This window comes from Oncorhynchus keta, unplaced genomic scaffold (genome assembly GCF_023373465.1).
Source record: "Oncorhynchus keta strain PuntledgeMale-10-30-2019 unplaced genomic scaffold, Oket_V2 Un_scaffold_139_pilon_pilon, whole genome shotgun sequence".
Classification (NCBI taxonomy): Eukaryota; Metazoa; Chordata; class Actinopteri; order Salmoniformes; family Salmonidae; genus Oncorhynchus; species Oncorhynchus keta.
Window position 1 is genome coordinate 383,866 of NW_026290780.1, and position 26,965 is coordinate 410,830.

The following is a 26,965-nucleotide window of genomic DNA, read 5'->3' on the forward strand; positions in this document are numbered from 1 at the left end:
GGATGTCTGGTGAGAACTGCTCTCTTGAGGTCATGCCACAGCATCTCCATGGGGTTGAGGTCAGGACTGACAGGGCCACTCCAGAAGGCGTATTTTCTTCTGTTCAAGCCATTCTGTTGTTGATTTATTTCTGTGTTTTGGGTCGTTGTCCTGTTGCATCACCCAACTTCTGTTGAGCTTTAATTGGCGGACAGATAGCCTTACATTCTCCTGCAAAATGTCTTGATAAACTTGGTAATTCATTTTTCTGTCAAAGATAGCAATCTGTCCAGGTTCTGAGGCAGCAAAGCAGCCCCAAACCATGATGCTCCCTCCACCAGACTTTACAGTTGGGATGAGGTTTTGATCTTGGTGTGCTGTGCCTGTTTTTCTCCACACATAGTATTGTGTTTCCTTCCAAACAACTCAACTGTAGTTTCATCTGTCCACAGAATATATTTCCAGTAGCGCTGTGGAACATCCAGGTGCTCTTTTGCAAACTTCAGCGGTGCAGCAATGTTTTTTTGGACAGCAGTGGCTTCTTCCGTGGTGTCCTCCCATGAACACCATTCTTGTTTAGTGTTTTTATGTATCGTAGACTCGTCAACAGAGATGTTAGCATGTTCCAGAGATTTCTGTAAGTCTTTAGCTGACACTCTAGGATTCTTCTTAACCTCATTGATCATTCTGCACTGTGCTCTTGCAGTCATCTTTGCAGGACGGCCACTCCTAGGGAGAGTAGCAACAGTGCTGAACTTTCTCCATTTATAGACAATTTGTCTTACCACGGACTGATGAACATCAAGGCTTTTAGAGATACTTCTGAGATCTCTTTTGTTCGAGACATGGTTCACATCAGGCAATGCTTCTTGTGAATAGAAAACGTTTTTTAAAGGGCAGGGCTGCTCTAACCAACATCTCCAATCTGGTCTCATTGATTGGACTCCAGGTTAGCTGACTCCTGACTCCACTTAGCTTTTGGAGAAGTCATTAGCCTTGGAGGTCACATACTTTTCCCAACCTACACCGTGAATGTTTAAATGATGTATTCAATATAGACAAGAAACATACAATACTTGGTGTGTTATTAGTTTAAGCAGACTGTGTTTGTCTGTTGTAGTGACTAAGATGAAGATCAGATCACATTTGATGGACAATTTATGCAGAAATCCAGGTCATTCCACAGGGTTCACATACTTTGTCTTGCCACTGTAGCACCAAAAACTCATTTAGTCCTGCTTCTCTGTTGTTCCTCTGCAGCAGACATACAGGGGTCATACAGGGGTCATACAGGGGTCATACAGGGGTCATACTTACCAGCTTACCAACCAATTCCTCTGTTCCTCTGCAGCAGACATACAGGGGTCATACAGGGTCATACTTACCAGCTTACCAACCAATTCCTCTGTTCCTCTGCAGCAGACATACAGGGGTCATACAGGGGTCATACTTACCAGCTTACCAACCAATTCCTCTGTTCCTCTACAGCAGACATACAGGGGTCATACAGGGGTCATACTTACCAACATTAGAACACGTTTAAGGTTAAGTTTAGGCATCAGCCAATTGAAGTCGTTGACGTCGTGTCACGTGATAGAACGCTCACTACATTGTAGCTGGTCCCATCAGGTAACCTGCCACACGTTAGCCCTGTGCTAACCTCCCCATCAGGTAACCTGCCACACGTTAGCCCTATGCTAACCTCCCCATCAGGTAACCTGCCACACGTTAGCCCTATGCTAACCTCCCCATCAGGTAACCTGCCACACGTTAGCCCTATGCTAACCTCCCCATCAGGTAACCTGCCACACGTTAGCCCTATGCTAACCTCCCCGTCAGGTAACCTGCCACACGTTAGCCCTATGCTAACCTCCCCATCAGGTAACCTGCCACACGTTAGCCCTATGCTAACCTCCCCAGGGGCAGTCATTATTTCCTGTAACATCTTCCTCATCAGCCTATCAAATATCTTCCAAATCTTTTTCTCCACAAATCAACAAAGCATTTCTTGAAATGGTTCAACTCGGCCACCAGGGGAATTTTATAAACATCCAAAGTGGAGGTTTACTTTTGTTCCACTTGGGTCTGTCACAACTACCGATATGCTGCATGATGGGTCCTTGACTAAGCTACGAGCTACTGAAGATTGAACAAATTCTAAATGCATGTTTTCTCACATATGACAAGCTGTTGCTTATCCGTTTAACACACAGTCCATGTGCTTTTAGTGAATAAAGGACGTCTATACAAGAGGTACATAGTAGAAAAGAAGTCAAACGGGTGACATCACTGCCAAGTGGCGTTCAGCAGCGCTAAGGCTCTTAACTCTGATTCTCTGGGTTACAGGAACCACGGGTTCGAGTCCCCCTCAAGTCTGATTCTCTGGGTTACAGGAACCACGGGTTCGAGTCACCCTCAAGTCTGATTCTCTGGGTTACAGGAACCACGGGTTCGAGTCCCCCTCAAGTCTGATTCTCTGGGTTACAGGAACCACAGGTTCGAGTCCCCCTCAAGTCTGATTCTCTGGGTTACAGGAACCACGGGTTCGAGTCCCCCTCAAGTCTGATTCTCTGGGTTACAGGAACCACGGGTTCGAGTCCCCCTCAAGTCTGATTCTCTGGGTTACAGGAATCACGGGTTCGAGTCCCCCTCAAGTCTGATTCTCTGGGTTACAGGAACCACGGGTTCGAGTCCCCCTCAAGTCTGATTCTCTGGGTTACAGGAACCACGGGTTCGAGTCCCCCTCAAGTCTGATTCTCTGGGTTACAGGAACCACGGGTTCGAGTCCCCCTCAAGTCGGGCGTTTTTGTTGTTGTTAAAGAAACAACTGTTCACTGCTGGTCCTCAGTGCTTGACTCAAATTAGGCAGATGTGACAACGTGGATGAATATATTAATTCATATTAATTCATATTAAATGTACATGGAAGTGTAGCCCACATCAGATGTGACAACGTGGATGAATATATTAATTCATATTAATTCATATTAAATGTACATGGAAGTGTAGCCCACATCAGATGTGACAACGTGGATGAATATATTAATTCATATTAATTCATATTAAATGTACATGGAAGTGTAGCCCACATCAGATGTGACAACGTGGATGAATATATTAATTCATATTAAACGGTGTACATGGAAGTGTAGCCCACATCAGATGTGACAACGTGGATGAATATATTAATTCATATTAATTCATATTAAATGTACATGGAAGTGGAGCCCACATCAGATGTGACAACGTGGATGAATATATTAATTCATATGAAACGGTGTACATGGGAGTGTAGCCCACATCAGAAATGAGGTGGTGTTTCTGGTCGTGCTGTAATGTGACACTGTGCTGTGGTAGAATACTAATTCACCGTTAAGTGATCTTTCCAGACATTGATTCAGCTTTGATCTGAACTTTATTAAACAAGCACCATTCAATCGACCATGCATATAAAATCGGCACCTCAGTGTGGTGATGATATCATGAAGCCCCTGGCCGTTCCCATCCCTACGAACCAGAGACTCACACCTAGACGACCCCTAGATCTATATGGCCGATATACCACGGCCAAGGGCTGTTTTTTACTGCTCTTAATTACGTTGGTAACCAGTTTATAATAGCAATAAGGCAACTCTGGGGGTGTGGCATATGGCCACGATATCACGGCTAAAGGCTGTATCCAGGCACTCCACGTTGTGTCGTGCATAAAGAACCCCTAGGTCTGTCCTGGGTGGCTGTTCAAAGAGACTATCTATACTAACCTTCACTCTGAACGTAAACACTTGATTTAGGAAACAAAGTCATTCAATCTATGTGTGTTATACACTGGAATAATTTACACTAGATGTACTAGGAATGATAAACTACATTACCAAAAGTATGTGGACACCTGCTCGTTGAACATCTCATTCTAAAATCAGGGGCATTAATATGGAGTTGGTCCCGCCTGTGCTGCTATAACAGCCTCCACTCTTCTGGGAAGGCTTTCCACTAGATGTTGGAACATTGCTGTGGGGACTTGCTTCCACTCAGCCACCCAGATTTCCATCCAGATGGTGAAGTTTGATTCATCACTCCAGAGAATAGGATTCCACTGCACCAGAGTCCAAAGCTTTACACCACTTCAGCTGACGCTTGGCATTGCACATGGTGATCTTAGGCTTGTGTGCGGCAGCTCGGCCGTGGAAACTCTTTTCATGGAGCGAACAGGCAGTTTGGAACTAGGTAGTGAGTGTTGCAACTACGCGTTTCAGCAGTCGGCGGTTCCGTTCTGTGAGTTTGTGTGGCCTACCACCTTGCAGCTGAGCCGTTGTTGCTCTGAGACGTTTCCACTTCACAATAACAGCACTTACAGTTGACCGGGGCAGCTCTAGCAGGGCAGACATTTGCTGAATTACTTACTGGAAAGGTGGCATCCTATGATGGTGCCATGTTGAACGTCACGGAGCTGTTCAGTAAGGCCATTCTACTGCTAATGTTTGTCTATGGAGATTGCATGGCCGTGTGCTTGATTTTATACACCTGTCAGCAACAGGTGTGGCTGAAATAGCCAAATCCACTCATTTAAAGGGGTGTCCACAATAGAGGTGTGAATATCAGTAGTTCTATAGGATGAGCCTTGATTAAAATTAAGCAATAAGGCCAAGGGGGTTGTGGTATATGGCCATACCACGGCTGAAGGGCTGTTCTTATGGATACAGCCTTTAGCCGTGATATCGTGAAGGCCATATGCCACACCCCCAAGTTGCCTTATTGCTATTATAAACTGGTTCCCAACGTAATTAAGAGCAGTAAAAATAAATGTTTTGTCATACCCGTGGTAATACGGTCTGATATACCACGGCTGTCAGCTAATCAACATTCAGGGCTCAAACCACCCAGTTTATAATACAGTACTTACAGGGCCTTCAGAACTATTCACACCCCTTGACCTTTTCCACATGTTGTTTTCCAGCCTGAATTTAAAATTGATTAAATGTAGATGTTATTATAAAATATTCCTTTAAGCATGGTGAAGTTATTAATTACATTTTGGATGGTGTATCAATACACCCAGTCACTACAAAGATACAGGTGTCCTTCCTAAATCAATTGCCGGAGAGGAAGGAAACCTCTCAGGGATTTCACCATGAGGTCAATGGTGACTTTAAAACAGTTACAGAGTTTATTGGCTGTGATGGGAGAAAACTGAGGATGGATCAACAACGTAGCTACTCCACAATACTGAACTAAATAACGGAGTGAAAACAAGCCTGTACAGAAATGTTTTTAAATATTACAAAACATGCATCCTGTTTGCAACAAGGCACTGAAGTAATACTGCAGAAAAACGTGGCAAAGTAATTAACTATTTTGTCCTGAATTCAAAGTGTTATGTTTGGGACAAATACAACACATTACTGAGTACCACTCTCCATATGTTCTAGCATAGTGGTGGCTGCATCATGTTATGGGTAAAGCTTGTAATCGTTAAGGACTGGGGAGTTTTTCAGGATAAAAAATAAACAGAATGTAGCTAAGCACAGACCAAATTCTAGAGGGAAACCTGGTTCAGTCGACTCCTCACCAAACACTGGGAGATCAACTCACCTTTCAGCAGGACAACAACCTAAAACACAAGGCCAAATCTACACTGGAGTTGCTTACCAAGAAGACAGTGAATGTTCCTGAGTGGCCGAGTAACAGTTTTGACTTCAATCTACTTGAACATCTATGTCAAGACCTGAAAATTGTTGTGTAGCAATGATCAACAACCAACTTGACAGAGTTTGAAGATTTTTGAGAAGAATAATGGGCAAATGTTGCACAATCCAGGTGTGCAAAGCTCTTAGAGACTCTCAACTGTAACCGCTGCCAAAGGTGATTCTAACATATATTGGGGTGTGAATACATATGTAAACTGAAGGACCCCCTAACCCTGTGGCCATACTGAAGGACCCCCTAACCCTGTGGCCATGCTGAAGGACCCCTAACCCTGTGGCCATGCTGAAGGACCCCCTAACCCTGTGGCCATGCTGAAGGACCCCCTAACCCTGTGGTCATGCTGAAGGACCCCCTAACCCTGTGGTCATGCTGAAGGACCCCCTAACCCTGTGGCCATACTGAAGGACCCCCTAAACCCTGTGGCCATGCTGAAGGACCCCCTAACCCTGTGGCCATACTGAAGGACCCCCTAACCCTGTGGCCATACTGAAGGACCCCCTAACCCTGTGGTCATACTGAAGGACCCCCTAACCCTGTGGCCATACTGAAGGACCCCCTAACCCTGTGGTCATACTGAAGGACCCCCTAACCCTGTGGCCATGCTGAAGGACCCCCTAACCCTGTGGTCATGCTGAAGGACCCCCTAACCCTGTGGTCATACTGAAGGACCCCCTAACCCTGTGGTCATACTGAAGGACCCCCTAACCCTGTGGCCATGCTGAAGGACCCCCTAACCCTGTGGTCATACTGAAGGACCCCCTAACCCTGTGGTCATGCTGAAGGACCCCCTAACCCTGTGGTCATGCTGAAGGACCCCCTAACCCTGTGGTCATGCTGAAGGACCCCCTAACCCTGTGGTCATGCTGAAGGACCCCCTAACCCTGTGGCCATGCTGAAGGACCCCCTAACCCTGTGGCCATACTGAAGGACCCCCTAACCCTGTGGCCATACTGAAGGACCCCCTAACCCTCTGGCCATACTGAAGGACCCCCTAACCCTCTAGCCATACTGAAGGACCCCCTAACCCTCTGGCCATACTGAAGGACCCCCTAACCCTGTGGTCATACTGAAGGACCCCCTAACCCTGTGGTCATACTGAAGGACCCCCTAACCCTGTGGTCATACTGAAGGACCCCCTAACCCTGTGGCCATGCTGAAGGACCCCCTAACCCTGTGGTCATACTGAAGGACCCCCTAACCCTGTGGTCATACTGAAGGACCCCCTAACCCTGTGGCCATGCTGAAGGACCCCTAACCCTGTGGTCATACTGAAGGACCCCTAACCCCATGCTGAAGGACCCCTAACCCTGTGGTCATACTGAAGGACCCCTAACCCTGTGGTCATACTGAAGGACCCCTAACCCTGTGGTCATACTGAAGGACCCCCTAACCCTGTGGTCATACTGAAGGACCCCCTAACCCTGTGGTCATACTGAAGGACCCCCTAACCCTGTGGTCATACTGAAGGACCCCCTAACCCTGTGGTCATACTGAAGGACCCCTAACCCTGTGGTCATACTGAAGGACCCCCTAACCCTGTGGTCATACTGAAGGACCCCCTAACCCTGTGGTCATACTGAAGGACCCCCTAACCCTGTGGTCATACTGAAGGACCCCCTAACCCTGTGGTCATACTGAAGGACCCCCTAACCCTGTGGTCATACTGAAGGACCCCCTAACCCTGTGGTCATACTGAAGGACCCCCTAACCCTGTGGTCATACTGAAGGACCCCCTAACCCTGTGGTCATACTGAAGGACCCCTAACCCTGTGGTCATACTGAAGGACCCCCTAACCCTGTGGTCATACTGAAGGACCCCCTAACCCTGTGGTCATACTGAAGGACCCCCTAACCCTGTGGTCATACTGAAGGACCCCCTAACCCTGTGGTCATACTGAAGGACCCCCTAACCCTGTGGTCATACTGAAGGACCCCCTAACCATGTGGTCATACTGAAGGACCCCCTAACCCTGTGGTCATACTGAAGGACCCCCTAACCCTGTGGCCATGCTGAAGGACCCCCTAACCCTGTGGCCATGCTGAAGGACCCCCTAAACCCTGTGGTCATACTGAAGGACCCCTAACCCTGTGGTCATACTGAAGGACCCCCTAACCCTCTGGCCTCTTAGGGCATCGCACTAGCAGGACAACTTCCGGTGAAACTGGAGGCCGCGCAATTCAAATAAATAATCATGCAAATTATGTATATTAAACATTTAGGTACATGCAAGTGTTATATTGGTTGAAAGCTTAAATTATTGTTAATCTAACTGCACTGTCCGATTTACAGTAAATATTAAAGCGAAAGCATGCCATGCGATTGTTTGAGGACGGCGCCCCACATCAAAATATCTTTCAACCAGCACAGGTTTCATAAATTCACAAATAGCGATTAAATATTAACTTACTTTTTGAAAACCTTCCTCTGATTTGTCATCCAAAGGGACACAGCAATAACATGTAGTGTCGTTTTGTTAGATAAAATCCTTCTTTATATCCCAAAAAAGTCTGTTTAGTGTAATCCACTCGTTCAACATGCAGAGAAAGGAATCCGAAAATCTACCCCTAAACTTTGTTTCAACAAGTCAAAATACGTTTCTATTTGCTCCTCAGATTCCCTAAAATGTCATCAAACTCTAATATTTCCTACGGAATGAAGTATGTTCAATAGTATGTTCATGTCGCGTCCATACACAAATTTCCAAGACTGTGTCCCTGAACTAAAACTGATAATTCTTATTTGTTTTGGAAGTTACAAGCCTGAAACCTTGAACATAGACTGCTGACACCCAGTGGTAGCCATAGGAATTGCATCCTGGGAGCTAGAATTGAGCATGCCCTTATACTTGCCATTGTAAGAGCATGGTCTCTGAAAAAAATAACATTTTCTTTGGATTTTCTCCTACCATATCTATTGTGTTATATTCTCCTACATTATTTTAACATTTCTACAAACTTCAAAGTGTTTTCTTTCCAATGGTACCAATTATATGCATATCCTGACATGCCCAAAGCATATACTTTGGCCATGTCATTCAGGTGGAAATTGTGAAGATTGGGCCTAGCCTTAAGAAGTGTTTAATTTAGGAGACATTTAGTTCTCATTTAGTGTGTTTCTCTCTCTCGCTCTCTTTCTTCCTCTCTCCCTCTCCCCCACTCACGGCCTGAGGCCTCCTTTGTGTCTGTTTATACAGAGCTCTCATAATCACCTAACTTCTCCCTTGTCAGACATCTCAAATCCCCTCCCCCTCTTCCCTGTCTCCTCCATCTTGTCCTCCACCCCTTTCTTCTCTCTCTCTTCCTCCCCCTCTTCCCTGTCTCCTCCATCTCTCTCCCCCCTTCCTTCCCTGTCTCCTCCATCATCCTCCACCCCTTTCTTTCTCCCTCTCTCTTCCTCCCCCTCTTCTCTGTCTCCTCCATCTTGTCCTCCACCCCCCTTTCTCTTCCTCCCCCCTTCCCTGTCTCCTTCCTCTCCCCCCTTCCTTCTTCTGTCTCCTCCATCTCGTCCTCCACCCCTTTCCTTCTCCCTCTCTCTTCCTCCCCCTCTTCCCTGTCTCCTCCATCTCTCTCCCTCTCTCTTCCTCCCCCTCTTCCCTGTCTCCTCCATCTCGTCCTCCACCCCTTTCCTTCTCCCTCTCTCTTCCTCCCCCTCTTCCCTGTCTCCTCCATCTCTCTCCCTCTCTCTTCCTCCCCCTCTTCCCTGTCTCCTCCATCTCGTCCTCCACCCCTTTCCTTCTCCCTCTCTCTTCCTCCCCCTCTTCTCTGTCTCCTCCATCTCGTCCTCCACCCCTTTCCTTCTCCCTCTCTCTTCCTCCCCCTCTTCCCTGTCTCCTCCATCTCGTCCTCCACCCCTTTCCTTCTCCCTCTCTCTTCCTCCCCCTCTTCCCTGTCTCCTCCATCTCGTCCTCCACCCCTTTCTTTCTCCTCTCTCTTCCTCCCCCTCTTCTCTGTCTCCTCCATCTCGTCCTCCACCCCATTCCTTCTCCCTCTCTCTTCCTCCATCTCTCTCCCTCTCTCTTCCTCCCCCTCTTCCCTGTCTCCTCCATCTCGTCCTCCACCCCATTCCTTCTCCCTCTCTCTTCCTCCATCTCTCTCCCTCTCGCTCCAGCAATATTCCAGGCTGGCCAATAGAGGGGGTAGTTCAGCCATTGCAGCGATATGAAGGCCTGTTTCTGTCCAGATGGACTGCCACCACTGCCAGCCACCATAGACCTCTCACGAGGAACTTAAAGGAATAGTGCTAGCTGTTCCTGTAGACTTCAAGTCATTGCGCTAATGCTAGTTAGCAATGGCTCCGGAAACTACGTTCAACCTCCTTCAAACTGCACACAAAGACATACAAATGGTATCCGTGAGTCAGTCTGACTCTGGTTAAGTAGAAAAACAGGTCTTTGACAAAATGTTGCATCAGAAGATACCAGCTTCATCTGATCAAGGTTCTATGGACTTTAGTGTCTTAGTGCTAGGCGAGAGCAAAACCCTGCACTGTCCTGCATCTCCCCAGGACCAGGGTTAGTGAACACTGATTATATACCAGTGTTATTTGTGTGTCAGTGTTTTGTTTGGGTGAAAACTCAGAGCCAAATGAACATTACTGATATAACACCCCCCCCTCCTCGCCTCGCCATTCATAACAAGTTAGAAAAGTTAGAGCTCCATTGGTTCTGGTGAGACGGACAGATGGGAGTGGATTTGTTGGGATTTGGCGTCTGGGCTACGGGACCCTCCCATTGGTTAAGCCGGGTTCCGATAAGACTTCAAAGGGCGGAGCTAATTAATAATATGTTTACATTATCCACGCTCATACGCAGCTTTGAGTCTGACCCCTCATTAGTGTGTGTGTGTGTGTGTGTGTGTGTGTGTGTGTGTGTGTGTGTGTGTGTGTGTGTGTGTGTGTGTGTGTCAGTCAGTCAATGTGCCCATCCAGCCCCCTAATAAAAAAAAAACTAATTGGATAGATAAATGAGACATTGTGAACTTTGTTGTTGAACATTATTGGCATGAAAGAAACGATTCAATGTCGTGTCAGACTCAGGACGATAAATCAATGTCAAAAGTGCTCACTATGACTCCCTCTTCCCACTATTGTTCTCTATCCCTCTCTCTCTCCCTCTCCCTCTCTCTCTCCCCCTCTCCCTCTCTCTACAGCCCAGTCCTATCCCGAGCCCAGTGCTTGGTGGGAAGCCCAACGCTAGCCAATCCCTGCTGGCCTGGTGCCGTGAGGTCACAAAGAATTACCGCGGAGTCAAGATCACCAACTTCACCACATCCTGGAGGAACGGCCTGGCATTCTGCGCCCTTCTCCATCACTTCAGACCTGATTACATGTGAGTTACGCACGCACACACACACAAACACACGAACACACGAACACACGAACACACGAACACACGAACACACACACACACACACGCACACACACGCACACACGAACACACGAACACACACACACACACACACACACACACACACACACACACACACACACACACACACACACACACACACACACACACACACTCAAGAGTCCATCTGGGAAACCTAATGATCTATCTAGAGAAGAGAGCACAAGGTAAAGCATCAAGCTGTGTTATTCTAGTAGTTTCCACTCTATTAGTTTAGCTGCTGTGAAATTGCATGTTACAGTTCTAATGCCATTACATGTGACGCATATCTAATGTATCTCTCTCTCTCTCTCTCTCTCTCTCTCTGTCTCTCTCTCTGTTCTCTCTCTCTGTTCTCTCTCTCTGTTCTCTCTGTTCTCTCTCTCTGTTCTCTCTGTCTCTCTCTCTGTCTCTCTCTCTGTTCTCGCTCTCTGTTCTCTCTCTCTCTCTCTCTGTTCTCTCTCTCTCTGTATCTTTCTCTCTCTCTCTCTCTGTTCTCTCTCTCTCGCTCTCTGTTCTCGCTCTCTGTTCTCTCGCTCTCTGTTCTCTCGCTCTCTGTTTTCTCGCTCTCTGTTCTCTCTCTGTCTCTGTCTCTGTCTCTCTCTCTCTCTCTCTCTCTCTCTGTTCTGTTCTCTCCTCTGTTCTCTCCTCTGTTCTCTCCAGAGACTACAAGACCCTCAATCCTCAGGATATTAAGGAAAACAACAAAAAGGTAAGTGTCTGCTGCCCTCTGTGCTGCGCACACACACACACACACACACACACACACACACACACACACACTCGCACTCGCACTCGCTTTTCACGACTCGCACTCGCACTCGCACTCGCACTCACACACACACACACACAGTTTGCACAAGTGTTTCCAGACTTTGCACCAAAGGTGTTTTGGGCCAAACACTGGTTTCCACCTCTGAGGCAACTGTTCTGCTTATACACACTTCCCTGTCCAAGTGTCAGTGTCAGCCCTGGTGATGGAAATACTGGTCCTGTAGTGGAATAACACCATTACTGTCCTGTAGTGGAATAACACCATTACTGGTGCTGTAGAGGAATAACACCATTACTGGTCCTGTAGTGGAATAACACCATTACTGGTCCTGTAGTGGAATAACACCATTACTGGTGCTGTAGAGGAATAACACCATTACTGGTCCTGTAGTGGAATAACACCATTACTGGTGCTGTAGTGGAATAACACCATTACTGGTCCTGTAGTGGAATAACACCATTACTGGTGCTGTAGAGGAATAACACCATTACTGGTCCTGTAGTGGAATAACACCAATACTGGTCCTGTAGAGGAATAACACCATTACTGGTCCTGTAGAGGAATAACACCGTTACGGGTCCTGTAGAGGAATAACACCATTACGGGTCCTTACGGGTCCTGTAGAGGAATAACACCATTACTGTCCTGTAGTGGAATAACACCATTACTGGTCCTGTAGAGGAATAACACCATTACGGGTCCTGTAGAGGAATAACACCATTACTGTCCTGTAGTGGAATATCACCATTACTGGTCCTGTAGAGGAATAACACCATTACTGGTCCTGTAGAGGAATAACACCGTTACTGTCCTGTAGAGGAATAACACCATTACTGGTCCTGTAGAGGAATAACACCATTACTGGTCCTGTAGAGGAATAACACCATTACTGGTCCTGTAGAGGAATAACACCGTTACGGGTCCTGTAGAGGAATAACACCATTACTGTACTGTAGTGGAATAACACCATTACTGGTCCTGTAGAGGAATAACACCATTACTGTCCTGTAGTGGAATAACACCATTACTGTCCTGTAGTGGAATAACACCATTACTGGTCCTGTAGAGGAATAACACCATTACTGGTCCTGTAGAGGAATAACACCGTTACTGTCCTGTAGTGGAATAACACCATTAGTGACCTACCATTAATCAGGGGAGGGGAGTTTTGTCTTGCTCGCCTCTTGTCCACATACACAAGTAGAGGGGAAGAGAGGTAGAGGGTATGAGGCGGAGGGTTAGGGGGGGTAGAGGGTATGAGGTGGAGGGTTGGCGAGGTAGAGGGTATGAGGCAGAGGGTTGGCGAGGTAGAGGGTATGGGGTGGAGGGGTGGCGAGGTAGAGGGTATGAGGCGGAGGGTTTGGGGCTATGGGTTAGAGGGTATGGGGTGGAGGGTTGGCGAGGTAGAGGGTATGAGGTGGAGGGTTGGCGAGGTATGGGGTGGAGGTGTAGAGGGTTGGAGAGGTAGAGGATATGGGCGGAGGGTTAGAGGATATGGGGCAGAGGAGTAGAGGGTATGTGGTGGAGGGGTAGAGGGAAAGTCACATCTGAGAGGTATAGTATCATAAATAGACGACCTGCCGTGTGTGTGTGTGTGTGTGTGTGTGTGTGTGTGTGTGTGTGTGTGTGTGTGTGTGTGTGTGTGTGTGTGTGTGTGTGTGTGATGCGTGTTAAATGCCTGTGTGGGTGAGGACACATGTTAGGTGTGTGTGTGTGTGTGATGCGTGTTAAATGCCTGTGTGGGTGAGGACGCATGTTAGGTGTGTGTGATGCGTGTTAAATGCCTGTGTGGGTGAGGACACATGTTAGGTGTGTGTGATGCGTGTTAAATGCCTGTGTGGGTGAGGACACATGTTAGGTGTGTGTGATGCGTGTTAAATGCCTGTGTGGGTGAGGACACATGTTAGGTGTGTGTGGTTTCATGGACCAGGCCTTGCAATGATGTAATCCTGTTTACAGCTCTCTTCCTTCTTTCATTCAGCCCTTCTCTCGTTCCTCCTCTCCTCCTCTCCTCTCCTCCTCTCAACCCATTGAGGAATTTGCTGCGAGACGGGGCCTGACAAATAGGCTTTCACACACACACACACTTCACACACACACAGAGAAACACACACACACACACACACTCCCTGGTCCCAAAAACCTTACCAGACTTCTGTATGGGGAGTAGAAAGTAGTCACAACAAGATGAGAGAGGTAATGTAGTCACAACAAGATGAGAGAGGTAATGTAGTCACAACAAGAGTAGTGGGTTGAAGTCACAACAGAGGAGACGTGTAATGTAGTCACAACATGACTGTAGAGATGTAATGATAGTCACTAACAAGATATTTTTATTTTAATGTAGTCACAACAAGATGAGAGAAGTAATGTAGTCACAACAAGATGAGAGAGGTAATGTAGTCACAACAAGAGGAGAGCGGTAATGAAGTCACAACAAGAGAGAGGTAATGTAGTCACAACAAGAGGGAGGTAATGCAGTCACAACAAGAGGAGAGAGGTAATGAAGTCACAACAAGAGGGAGGTAATGTAGTCACAACAAGATGAGAGAGGTAATGTAGTCACAACAAGAGGAGAGATGTAATGTAGTCACAACAAGAGGAGGTAATGTAGTCACAACAAGAGGGAGGTAATGTAGTCACAACAAGATGAGAGAGGTAATGTAGTCACAACAAGAGAGAGGTAATGTAGTCACAACAAGAGGAGAGGTAATGTAGTCACAACAAGAGGAGAGAGGTAATGTAGTCACAACAAGAGAGAGGTAATGTAGTCACAACAAGAGGGAGGTAATGTAGTCACAACAAAGGGAGATAGGTAATGTAGTCACAACAAGAGAGAGGTAATGCATTCACAACAAGATGAGAGAGGTAATGTAGTCACAACAAGATTATATAGGTAATGTAGTCACAACAAGAGGAGAGATGTAATGTAGTCACAACAAGAGGAGTGAGGTAATGTAGTCACAACAAGAGGAGAGGTAATGTAGTCACAACAAGAGGAGAGATGTAATGTAGCCACAACAAGAGGAGTGAGGTAATGTAGTCACATCAACTAGATGAGATAGGTAATGTAGTCACATCAACAAGAGGAGAAAGGTAATGTAGTCACATCAAGAGAGCGGTCATGTAGACACATCAACATGAGGAGAGAGGTTAATTTTTCCACAACAAGAGGAGATTGAGAGGTAATGTAGTCACAACAAGAGAGAGGTAATGTAGCTACATCAACAAGAGGCGTGAGAAGTATAGGTAATAGCTATATCAACAAGAGAGAGTAGAGAGAGGTAATGTAGCAACATCAACAAAATAGAGAGAGGTAATGTAGTCACGTCAACAAGAGGAGAGAGGTAATGTAGCAACAACAAGAGAGAGGTAATATAGTCACATCAACAAGAGGAGAGAGGTAATGTAGCACACAACAAGAGAGGTAATGTAGTCACGTCAACAAGAGGAGAGAGGTAATGTAGCAACAACAAGAGAGGTACTGTAGTCACAACAAGAGGAGAGCGGTACTGTAGTCACAACAAGAGAGAGCTAATGTAGTCACAACAAGAGAGTGGTCATGTAGTCACATCAACATGAGGAGAGAGGTTAATGTTTCCACAACAAGAGGAGATTGAGAGGTAATGTAGTCACAACAAGAGAGAGGTAATGTAGCTACATCAACTAGAGGTGCGAGAAGTAGAGGTAATGTAGCTACATTAACAAGAGGAGAGATGTAGAGAGGTAATGTAGCTACATCAATAAGAGAGAGGTAGTGTAGCTATATCAACAAGAGTAGATAGGGGTAATGTAACTAAATCAACAAGAGGTGTGAGAAGTAGAGGTAATGTAGCTACATCAAAAGAGGAGAGGTAGAGGTAATGTGGCTACAACAAGAGAGAGTAGAGATAGGTAATGTGGCTACATCAACAAGAAGAGAAAGAAGTAGAGGTAATGTAGCTACATCAACAAGAGAGAGAGGTAGTGTAGCTACATCAAGAAGAAGAGAGAGAATGAGAGGTAATGTAGCTACATCAACAAGAGGAGTGTGAAATAGAGAGAGGTAATGTAGCAACATCAACGAGAGAGGTAATGGAGCAACATCAACAAGAAGTGAGGTAGAGGTAATGTAGCTACATCAACAAGAGAAGAGAGGAAGAGCGAGGTAATGTAGCTACATCAACAAGAGGAGAGGTGTAGAGAGGTAATGTAGCTACATCAATAAGAGAGAGGTAATGTTGCTATATCAACAAGAGTAGATATGCTTCTACACCTGCATTGCTTGCTGTTTGGGGTTTTAGGCTGGGTTTCTGTACAGCACTTTGAGATATCAGCTGATGTACGAAGGGCTATATAAAAAAATTGATTGATTGAGTAGATTGGGTAATGTAACTAAATCGACAAGAGGTGTGAGAAGTAGAGGTAATGTAGCTACACCAACAAGAGAGAAGTAGAGATAATGTAGCTACATCAACAAGAGGAGAGGTAGAGGTAATGTGGCTACATCAACAAGAAGAGAAAGAAGTAGAGGTAATGTGGCTACATCAACAAGAGAGAGGTAATGTAGCTACATCAAGAAGAAGAGAGAGAAGTAGAGGTAATGTGGCTACATCAACAAGAGAGAGGTAATGTAGCTACATCAAGAAGAAGAGAGAGAATGAGAGGTAATGTAGCTACATCAACAAGAGAACAGAGGTAGAGCGAGGTAATGTATCTACATCAACAGAGGAGAGAGATGTAGAGAGATGTAATGTAGCTACGTCAATAAGAGAGGTAATGTAGCTACATCAACAAGAGTAGAGAGAGGTAATGTAGCTACATCAACAAGAGTAGATAGAGGTAATGTAGCTACATCAACAAGAGTAGAGCGGGGTCATGTAGCTGCATCAAAAAGAGGCGTGAGAAGTAGAGGTAATGTAGCTACATCAACAAGAGTAGAGAGAGGTAATGTAGCTACATCAACAAGAGGCGTGAGAAGTAGAGGTAATGTAGATACACCAACAAGAGAGAAGTAGAGGTAATGTAGCTACATCAACAAGAGAAAGAAGTAGAGGTAATTTAGCTACATCAACAAGAGAGAGATATATAATGAGAGGTAATGTAGCTACATCTACAAGAGGAGTGAGAAATAAAGAGGTAATGTAGAAACATCAACGAGAGAGGTAATGTAGATACATCAACAAGAAAAGATAAGTAGATAGGTAATGTAGCTACAACAAGAAGAGAGAAGTAGAGAGAGGTAATGTAGCTACAGCAACAGAAAGAGAGCGAGGTAGAGAGAGGTAATGTAGCTTCACCAACAAGAAGAGAGAGAAGTAGAGGTAATGTAGCTACATCAACAAGAGTGAGATAGAGAGAGGTAATGTAGCTTCACCAACAAGAGGAGAGAGAAGTAGAGAGAGGTAATGTAGCTACATCAACAAAGAGTGAGATAGAGGTAATGTAGCTTCACCAACAAGAAGAGAGAGAAGTAGAGGTAATGTAGCTACATCAACAAGAGTGAGATAGAGAGAGGTAATGTAGCTTCACCAACAAGAGGAGAGAGAGAAGTAGAGAGAGGTAATGTAGCTTCACCAACAAGAAGAGAGAGAAGTAGAGAGAGGTAATGTAGCTACACCAACACAGCATAGAGCACCAGGTCAAATGGCCACCTGGTACCTCCAGCACCATGTGAATCACAATAAAACAGAATATTTTCTGATCTTTCTGATTTTAGAATCACAGTTGTCATTTGTATAGAATACAAAGAGGGAATCGTTCGTCCTCTCTTCGTCGTTGGGAATGATCCGTGTGCTCGGGGCGCCCTAACCTGGTCCTCCCTCAGCAGCACACTGCTTCATATCAGATATCATGGGGAATTACTTCTGCTTTTTCTCATTACACACACACACACACACACACACACACACACACACACACACACACACACACACACACACACACACACACACACACACACACACACACACACACATCGCTGTGTGTAAATTCATTGATGGGTCTTTTCAAAGGCCATAATGATAAAACCCCAAAATATTCTCCTGTTATTGATTGTCCTTATCAGTCATATTTCAATGGTCTGTCTGTCTCCGGGGTTACTGCACTGTGCAATCACTTCCTACACAAGAAGGGGGAGGAGAAAGAGGGAGAGGAGAAAGAGGGAGAGGAGAAAGAGGGAGAGGAGAAAGAGGGGGAGGAGAAAGAAGGGGAGGAGAAAGAGGGGGAGGAGAAAGAGGGGGAGGAGAAAGAGGGGAGGAGAAAGAGGGGGAGGAGAAAGAAGGTGAGGAGAAAGAGGGGGAGGAGAAAGAGGGGGAGGAGAAAGAGGGGGAGGAGAAAGAAGGTGAGGAGAAAAGGGAGGGGAGGAGAAAGAAGGTGAGGAGAAAGAGGGGGAGGAGAAAGAGGGGGAGGAGAAAGAGGGGGAGGAGAAAGAGGGTGAGGAGAAAGAGGGGGAGGAGAAAGAAGGTGAGGAGAAAGAGGGGAGGAGAAAGAAGGGGAGGAGAAAGAGGGGGAGGAGAAAGAGGGGGAGGAGAAAGAGGGGGAGGAGAAAGAGGGGAGGAGAAAGAGGAGGAGGAGAAAGAGGGGGAGGAGAAAGAAGGGAGGAGAAAGAGGGGGAGGAGAAAGAGGGGAGGAGAAAGAGAAAGAGGGGAGGAGAAAGAAGAAGGGAGATGAGAAAGAGGGAGAGGAGAAAGAGGGAGAGGAGAAAGAGGGGAGGGAAAGAGGGGAGGAGAAAGAGGGGGAGGAGAAAGAGGGAGATGAGAGAGGGTGAGGAGAAAGAAGGTGAGGAGAAAGAGGGGAGGAGAAAGAGGGGGAGGAGAAAGAGGGGAGGAGAAAGAGGGGGAGGAGAAAGAGGGAGGAGGAGAAAGAGGGGGAGGAGAAAGAGGGGGAGGAGAAAAGAGGAGGAGGAGAAAGAGGGGGAGGAGAAAGAAGGTGAGGAGAAAGAGGGGGAGGAGAAAGAAGGGGAGGAGAAAGAGGGGAGGAGAAAGAGGGGGAGGAGAAAGGGAGAGGAGAAAGAGGGGAGGAGAAAGAGGGTGAGGAGAAAAGGGGGGAGGAAAGAGGTGAGGAGAAAAGGGGGAGGAGAAAGAGGAGGAGGAGAAAGAGGGGGAGGAGAAAGAGGGGGAGGAGAAAGAGGGGGAGGAGAAAGAGGGGGAGGAGAAAGAGGGGGAGGAGAAAGAAGGTGAGGAGAAAGAGGGAGAGGAGGAGGAGAGGAGAAAGGGGAGGGGAGAAGAAGGAAGAGGGAGGAGAAAGAGGGAGGAGGAGAAAGAAGGTGAGGAGAAAGAGGGGGAGGAGAAAGAGGGAGAGGAGAAAGAGGGGGAGGAGAAAGGGGGAGATGAGGGGGAGGAGAAAGAGGGAGAGGAGAAAGGGGGGGAGAGGGAGAGGAGAAGAGGGGGAGGAGAAAGAGGGTGAGGAGAAAGAGGGAGAGGAGAAAGAGGGAGAGGAGAAAGAGGGAGAGGAGAAAGAGGGAGAGGAGAAAGAGGGAGAGGAGAAAGAGGGAGAGGGGAAAGAGGGAGAGGAGAAAGAGGGAGAGGAGAAAGAGGGAGAGGAGAAAGAGGGGGAGGGTGTCGAGTGTATCAGATAGAAATAAATGGTTTTGACTCTCTCCTCCATTTTGACATTCCCCCTCTATTCTGCTCTCTTCCACCCTCTGTTTCTTTCTCCGTCTCTCTCCTCTCCTTTAACGTCCTTATTGATCTATACTGTACACCAGGGGTCATCAACTAGATTTAACTTCCTTATTGATCTATACTGTACACCAGGGGTCATCAACTAGATTTAACTTCCTTATTGATCTATACTGTACACCAGGGGCCATCAACTAGATTTAACGTGCTTATTGATCTATACTGTACACCAGGGGTCATCAACTAGATTTAACTTCCTTATTGATCTATACTGTACACCAGGGGTCATCAACTAGATTTAACTTCCTTATTGATCTATACTGTACACCAGGGGTCATCAACTAGATTTAACTTCCTTATTGATCTATACTGTACACCAGGGGTCATCAACTAGATTTAACTTCCTTATTGATCTATACTGTACACCAGGGTCATCAACTAGATTTAACGTCCTTATTGATCTATACTGTACACCAGGGGTCATCAACTAGATTTAACTTCCTTATTGATCTATACTGTACACCAGGGGTCATCAACTAGATTTAACGTCCTTATTGATCTATACTGTACACCAGGGGTCATCAACTAGATTTAACTTCCTTATTGATCTATACTGTACACCAGGGGTCATCAACTAGATTTAACTTCCTTATTGATCTATACTGTACACCAGGGGTCATCAACTAGATTTAACGTCCTTATTGATCTATACTGTACACCAGGGGTCATCAACTAGATTTAACGTCCTTATTGATCTATACTGTACACCAGGGGTCATCAACTAGATTTAACGTCCTTATTGATCTATACTGTACACCAGGGGTCATCAACTAGATTTAACGTCCTTATTGATCTATACTGTACACCAGGGGTCATCAACTAGATTTAACTTCCTTATTGATCTATACTGTACACCAGGGGTCATCAACTAGATTTAACTTCCTTATTGATCTATACTGTACACCAGGGGTCATCAACTAGATTTAACGTCCTTATTGATCTATACTGTACACCAGGGGTCATCAACTAGATTTAACTTCCTTATTGATCTATACTGTACACCAGGGGTCATCAACTAGATTTAACGTCCTTATTGATCTATACTGTACACCAGGGGTCATCAACTAGATTTAACTTCCTTATTGATCTATACTGTACACCAGGGGTCATCAACTAGATTTAACTTCCTTATTGATCTATACTGTACACCAGGGGTCATCAACTAGATTTAACGTCCTTATTGATCTATACTGTACACCAGGGGTCATCAACTAGATTTAACTTCCTTATTGATCTATACTGTACAGGGGTCATCAACTAGATTTAACTTCCTTATTGATCTATACTCAGGGGTCATCAACTAGATTTAACTTCCTTATTGATCTATACTGTACACCAGGGGTCATCAACTAGATTTAACGTCCTTATTGATCTATACTGTACACCAGGGGTCATCAACTAGATTTAACGTCCTTATTGATCTATACTGTACACCAGGGTCATCAACTAGATTTAACTTCCTTATTGATCTATACTGTACACCAGGGGTCATCAACTAGATTTAACTTCCTTATTGATCTATACTGTACACCAGGGGTCATCAACTAGATTTAACGTCCTTATTGATCTATACTGTACACCAGGGGTCATCAACTAGATTTAACTTCCTTATTGATCTATACTGTACACCAGGGGTCATCAACTAGATTTAACTTCCTTATTGATCTATACTGTACACCAGGGGTCATCAACTAGATTTAACGTCCTTATTGGATCTATACTGTACACCAGGGTCATCAACTAGATTTAACTTCCTTATTGATCTATACTGTACACCAGGGGTCATCAACTAGATTTAACTTCCTTATTGATCTATACTGTACACCAGGGGTCATCAACTAGATTTAACGTCCTTATTGATCTATACTGTACACCAGGGGTCATCAACTAGATTTAACTTCCTTATTGATCTATACTGTACACCAGGGGTCATCAACTAGATTTAACTTCCTTATTGATCTATACTGTACACCAGGGGTCATCAACTAGATTTAACGTCCTTATTGATCTATACTGTACACCAGGGGTCATCAACTAGATTTAACGTCCTTATTGATCTATACTGTACACCAGGGGTCATCAACTATCCTTATTGATCTATACTGTACACCAGGGGTCATCAACTAGATTTAACTTCCTTATTGATCTATACTGTACACCAGGGGTCATCAACTAGATTTGATCTTATTGATCTATACTGTACACCAGGGGTCATCAACTAGATTTAACGTCCTTATTGATCTATACTGTACACCAGGGGTCATCAACTAGATTTAACTTCCTTATTGATCTATACTGTACACCAGGGGTCATCAACTAGATTTAACTTCCTTATTGATCTATACTGTACACCAGGGGTCATCAACTAGATTTAACGTCCTTATTGATCTATACTGTACACCAGGGGTCATCAACTAGATTTAACGTCCTTATTGATCTATACTGTACACCAGGGGTCATCAACTAGATTTAACTTCCTTATTGATCTATACTGTACACCAGGGGTCATCAACTAGATTTAACGTCCTTATTGATCTATACTGTACACCAGGGGTCATCAACTAGATTTAACGTCCTTATTGATCTATACTGTACACCAGGGGTCATCAACTAGATTTAACGTCCTTATTGATCTATACTGTACACCAGGGGTCATCAACTAGATTTAACGTCCTTATTGATCTATACTGTACACCAGGGGTCATCAACTAGATTTAACGTCCTTATTGATCTATACTGTACACCAGGGGTCATCAACTAGATTTAACGTCCTTATTGATCTATACTGTACACCAGGGGTCATCAACTAGATTTAACTTCCTTATTGATCTATACTGTACACCAGGGGTCATCAACTAGATTTAACGTCCTTATTGATCTATACTGTACACCAGGGGTCATCAACTAGATTTAACTTCCTTATTGATCTATACTGTACACCAGGGGTCATCAACTAGATTTCTTATTATCTGTACACCAGGGGTCATCAACTAGATTTAACGTCCTTATTGATCTATACTGTACACCAGGGGTCATCAACTAGATTTAACGTCCTTATTGATCTATACTGTACACCAGGGGTCATCAACTAGATTTAACGTCCTTATTGATCTATACTGTACACCAGGGGTCATCAACTAGATTTAACGTCCTTATTGATCTATACTGTACACCAGGGGTCATCAACTAGATTTATTTCCTTATTGATCTATACTGTACACCAGGGGTCATCAACTAGATTTAACGTCCTTATTGATCTATACTGTACACCAGGGGTCATCAACTAGATTTAACGTCCTTATTGATCTATACTGTACACCAGGGGTCATCAACTAGATTTAACTTCCTTATTGATCTATACTGTACACCAGGGGTCATCAACTAGATTTAACGTCCTTATTGATCTATACTGTACACCAGGGGTCATCAACTAGATTTAACGTCCTTATTGATCTATACTGTACACCAGGGGTCATCAACTAGATTTAACTTCCTTATTGATCTATACTGTACACCAGGGGTCATCAACTAGATTTAACTTCCTTATTGATCTATACTGTACACCAGGGGTCATCAACTAGATTTAACTTCCTTATTGATCTATACTGTACACCAGGGGTCATCAACTAGATTTAACTTCCTTATTGATCTATACTGTACACCAGGGGTCATCAACTAGATTTAACTTCCTTATTGATCTATACTGTACACCAGGGGTCATCAACTAGATTTAACGTCCTTATTGATCTATACTGTACACCAGGGGTCATCAACTAGATTTAACTTCCTTATTGATCTATACTGTACACCAGGGTCATCAACTAGATTTAACGTCCTTATTGATCTATACTGTACACCAGGGGTCATCAACTAGATTTAACGTCCTTATTGATCTATACTGTACACCAGGGGTCATCAATCCTTATTGATCTATACTGTACACCAGGGGTCATCAACTAGATTTAACGTCCTTATTGATCTATACTGTACACCAGGGGTCATCAACTAGATTTAACTTCCTTATTGATCTATACTGTACACCAGGGGTCATCAACTAGATTTAACTTCCTTATTGATCTATACTGTACACCAGGGGTCATCAACTAGATTTAACGTCCTTATTGATCTATACTGTACACCAGGGGTCATCAACTAGATTTAACTTCCTTATTGATCTATACTGTAGGGGTCATCAACTAGATTTAACTTCCTTATTGTCTATACTGTACACCAGGGGTCATCAACTAGATTTAACGTCCTTATTGATCTATACTGTACACCAGGGGTCATCAACTAGATTTAACTTCCTTATTGATCTATACTGTACACCAGGGGTCATCAACTAGATTTAACGTCCTTATTGATCTATACTGTACACCAGGGGTCATCAACTAGATTTAACGTCCTTATTGATCTATACTGTACACCAGGGGTCATCAACTAGATTTAACGTCCTTATTGATCTATACTGTACACCAGGGGTCATCAACTAGATTTAGATTTAACTAGATTTAACGTCCTTATTGATCTATACTGTACACCAGGGGTCATCAACTAGATTTAACGTCCTTATTGATCTATACTGTACACCAGGGGTCATCAGCTAGATTTAACGTCCTTATTGATCTATACTGTACACCAGGGGTCATCAACTAGATTTAACGTCCTTATTGATCTATACTGTACACCAGGGGTCATCAACTAGATTTAACGTCCTTATTGATCTATACTGTACACCAGGGGTCATCAACTAGATTTAACTTCCTTATTGATCTATACTGTACACCAGGGGTCATCAACTAGATTTAACTTCCTTATTGATCTATACTGTACACCAGGGGTCATCAACTAGATTTAACTTCCTTATTGGTCTATACTGTACACCAGGGGTCATCAACTAGATTTAACTTCCTTATTGATCTATACTGTACACCAGGGGTCATCAACTAGATTTAACTTCCTTATTGATCTATACTGTACACCAGGGGTCATCAACTAGATTTAACGTCCTTATTGATCTATACTGTACACCAGGGATCATCAACTAGATTTAACTTCCTTATTGATCTATACTGTACACCAGGGGTCATCAACTAGATTTAACGTCCTTATTGATCTATACTGTACACCAGGGATCATCAACTAGATTTAACTTCCTTATTGGTCTATACTGTACACCAGGGGTCATCAACTAGATTTAACTTCCTTATTGATCTATACTGTACACCAGGGGTCATCAACTATATTTAACTTCCTTATTGGTCTATACTGTACACCAGGGGTCATCAACTAGATTTAACGTCCTTATTGATCTATACTGTACACCAGGGGTCATCAACTAGATTTAACGTCCTTATTGATCTATACTGTACACCAGGGGTCATCAACTAGATTTAACGTGCTTATTGATCTATACTGTACACCAGGGGTCATCAACTAGATTTAACTTCCTTATTGATCTATACTGTACACCAGGGGTCATCAACTAGATTTAACGTCCTTATTGATCTATACTGTACACCAGGGGTCATCAACTAGATTTAACGTGCTTATTGATCTATACTGTACACCAGGGGTCATCAACTAGATTTAACTTCCTTATTGATCTATACTGTACACCAGGGGTCATCAACTAGATTTAACGTGCTTATTGATCTATACTGTACACCAGGGGTCATCAACTAGATTTAACTTCCTTATTGATCTATACTGTACACCAGGGGTCATCAACTAGATTTAACTTCCTTATTGATCTATACTGTACACCAGGGGTCATCAACTAGATTTAACGTGCTTATTGATCTATACTGTACACCAGGGGTCATCAACTAGATTTAACTTCCTTATTCAACTAGATTTAATCTGATCTATACTGTACACCAGGGGTCATCAACTAGATTTAACTTCCTTATTGATCTATACTGTACACCAGGGGTCATCAACTAGATTTAACGTCCTTATTGATCTATACTGTACACCAGGGGTCATCAGCTAGATTTAACTAGATTTCCTTATTGATCTATACTGTACACCAGGGGTCATCAACTAGATTTAACTTCCTTATTGATCTATACTGTACACCAGGGGTCATCAACTAGATTTAACGTCCTTATTGATCTATACTGTACACCAGGGGTCATCAACTAGATTTAACTTCCTTATTGATCTATACTGTACACCAGGGGTCATCAACTAGATTTAACTTCCTTATTGATCTATACTGTACACCAGGGGTCATCAACTAGATTTAACGTCCTTATTGATCTATACTGTACACCAGGGGTCATCAACTAGATTTAACTTCCTTATTGATCTATACTGTACACCAGGGGTCATCAACTAGATTTAACTTCCTTATTGATCTATACTGTACACCAGGGGTCATCAACTAGATTTAACGTCCTTATTGATCTATACTGTACACCAGGGGTCATCAACTAGATTTAACTTCCTTATTGATCTATACTGTACACCAGGGGGGTCATCAACTAGATTTAACTTCCTTATTGATCTATACTGTACACCAGGGGTCATCAACTAGATTTAACGTCCTTATTGATCTATACTGTACACCAGGGGTCATCAACTAGATTTAACGTCCTTATTGATCTATACTGTACACCAGGGGTCATCAACTAGATTTAACGTCCTTATTGATCTATACTGTACACCAGGGGTCATCAACTAGATTTAACTTCCTTATTGATCTATACTGTACACCAGGGGTCATCAACTAGATTTAACGTCCTTATTGATCTATACTGTACACCAGGGGTCATCAACTAGATTTAACTTCCTTATTGATCTATACTGTACACCAGGGGTCATCAACTAGATTTAACGTCCTTATTGATCTATACTGTACACCAGGGGTCATCAACTAGATTTAACGTCCTTATTGGTCTATACTGTACACCAGGGGTCATCAACTAGATTTAACTTCCTTATTGATCTATACTGTACACCAGGGGTCATCAACTAGATTTAACGTCCTTATTGATCTATACTGTACACCAGGGGTCATCAACTAGATTTAACGTCCTTATTGATCTATACTGTACACCAGGGGTCATCAACTAGATTTAACGTCCTTATTGATCTATACTGTACACCAGGGGTCATCAACTAGATTTAACGTCCTTATTGATCTATACTGTACACCAGGGGTCATCAACTAGATTTAACGTCCTTATTGATCTATACTGTACACCAGGGGTCATCAACTAGATTTAACGTCCTTATTGATCTATACTGTACACCAGGGGTCATCAACTAGATTTAACTTCCTTATTGATCTATACTGTACACCAGGGGTCATCAACTAGATTTAATGTCCTTATTGATCTATACTGTACACCAGGGGTCATCAACTAGATTTAACTTCCTTATTGATCTATACTGTACACCAGGGGTCATCAACTAGATTTAACGTCCTTATTGATCTATACTGTACACCAGGGGTC

At 44.1% G+C, this 26,965-nt stretch overlaps 1 protein-coding gene and 2 long non-coding RNA genes across 6 annotated transcripts in view; all 3 read left to right on the forward strand.

The window, feature by feature from the left end:
* ehbp1 (EH domain binding protein 1) overlaps nucleotides 1-26,965 on the forward strand; it is a 421,276-nt gene that overhangs the window by 212,363 nt on the left and 181,948 nt on the right. The window contains 2 exon segments of the mRNA XM_052513761.1: nucleotides 10,831-11,009; nucleotides 11,730-11,778. Of these exon segments, the coding sequence (XP_052369721.1) occupies nucleotides 10,831-11,009; nucleotides 11,730-11,778 (228 nt within the window).
* On the forward strand, nucleotides 1,119-2,856 carry LOC127927415 (uncharacterized). The gene is made up of 3 exons (XR_008127319.1): nucleotides 1,119-1,776; nucleotides 1,819-2,428; nucleotides 2,476-2,856. It is a non-coding gene; the product is annotated as an uncharacterized LOC127927415 (long non-coding RNA).
* LOC127927409 (uncharacterized) lies at nucleotides 14,042-17,971 on the forward strand. 4 transcript variants are annotated; one of them, XR_008127303.1, is made up of 7 exons: nucleotides 14,042-14,065; nucleotides 14,367-14,422; nucleotides 14,551-14,737; nucleotides 14,820-14,993; nucleotides 15,432-16,662; nucleotides 16,919-17,105; nucleotides 17,226-17,971. It is a non-coding gene; the product is annotated as an uncharacterized LOC127927409 (long non-coding RNA). The 4 variants fall into 4 exon arrangements; XR_008127302.1 differs by lacking the exon at nucleotides 14,042-14,065 and having other exon boundaries at nucleotides 14,321-14,422; nucleotides 15,432-15,988; nucleotides 16,028-16,662; XR_008127301.1 differs by lacking the exon at nucleotides 14,042-14,065 and having other exon boundaries at nucleotides 14,321-14,422; nucleotides 16,919-17,225; nucleotides 17,383-17,971.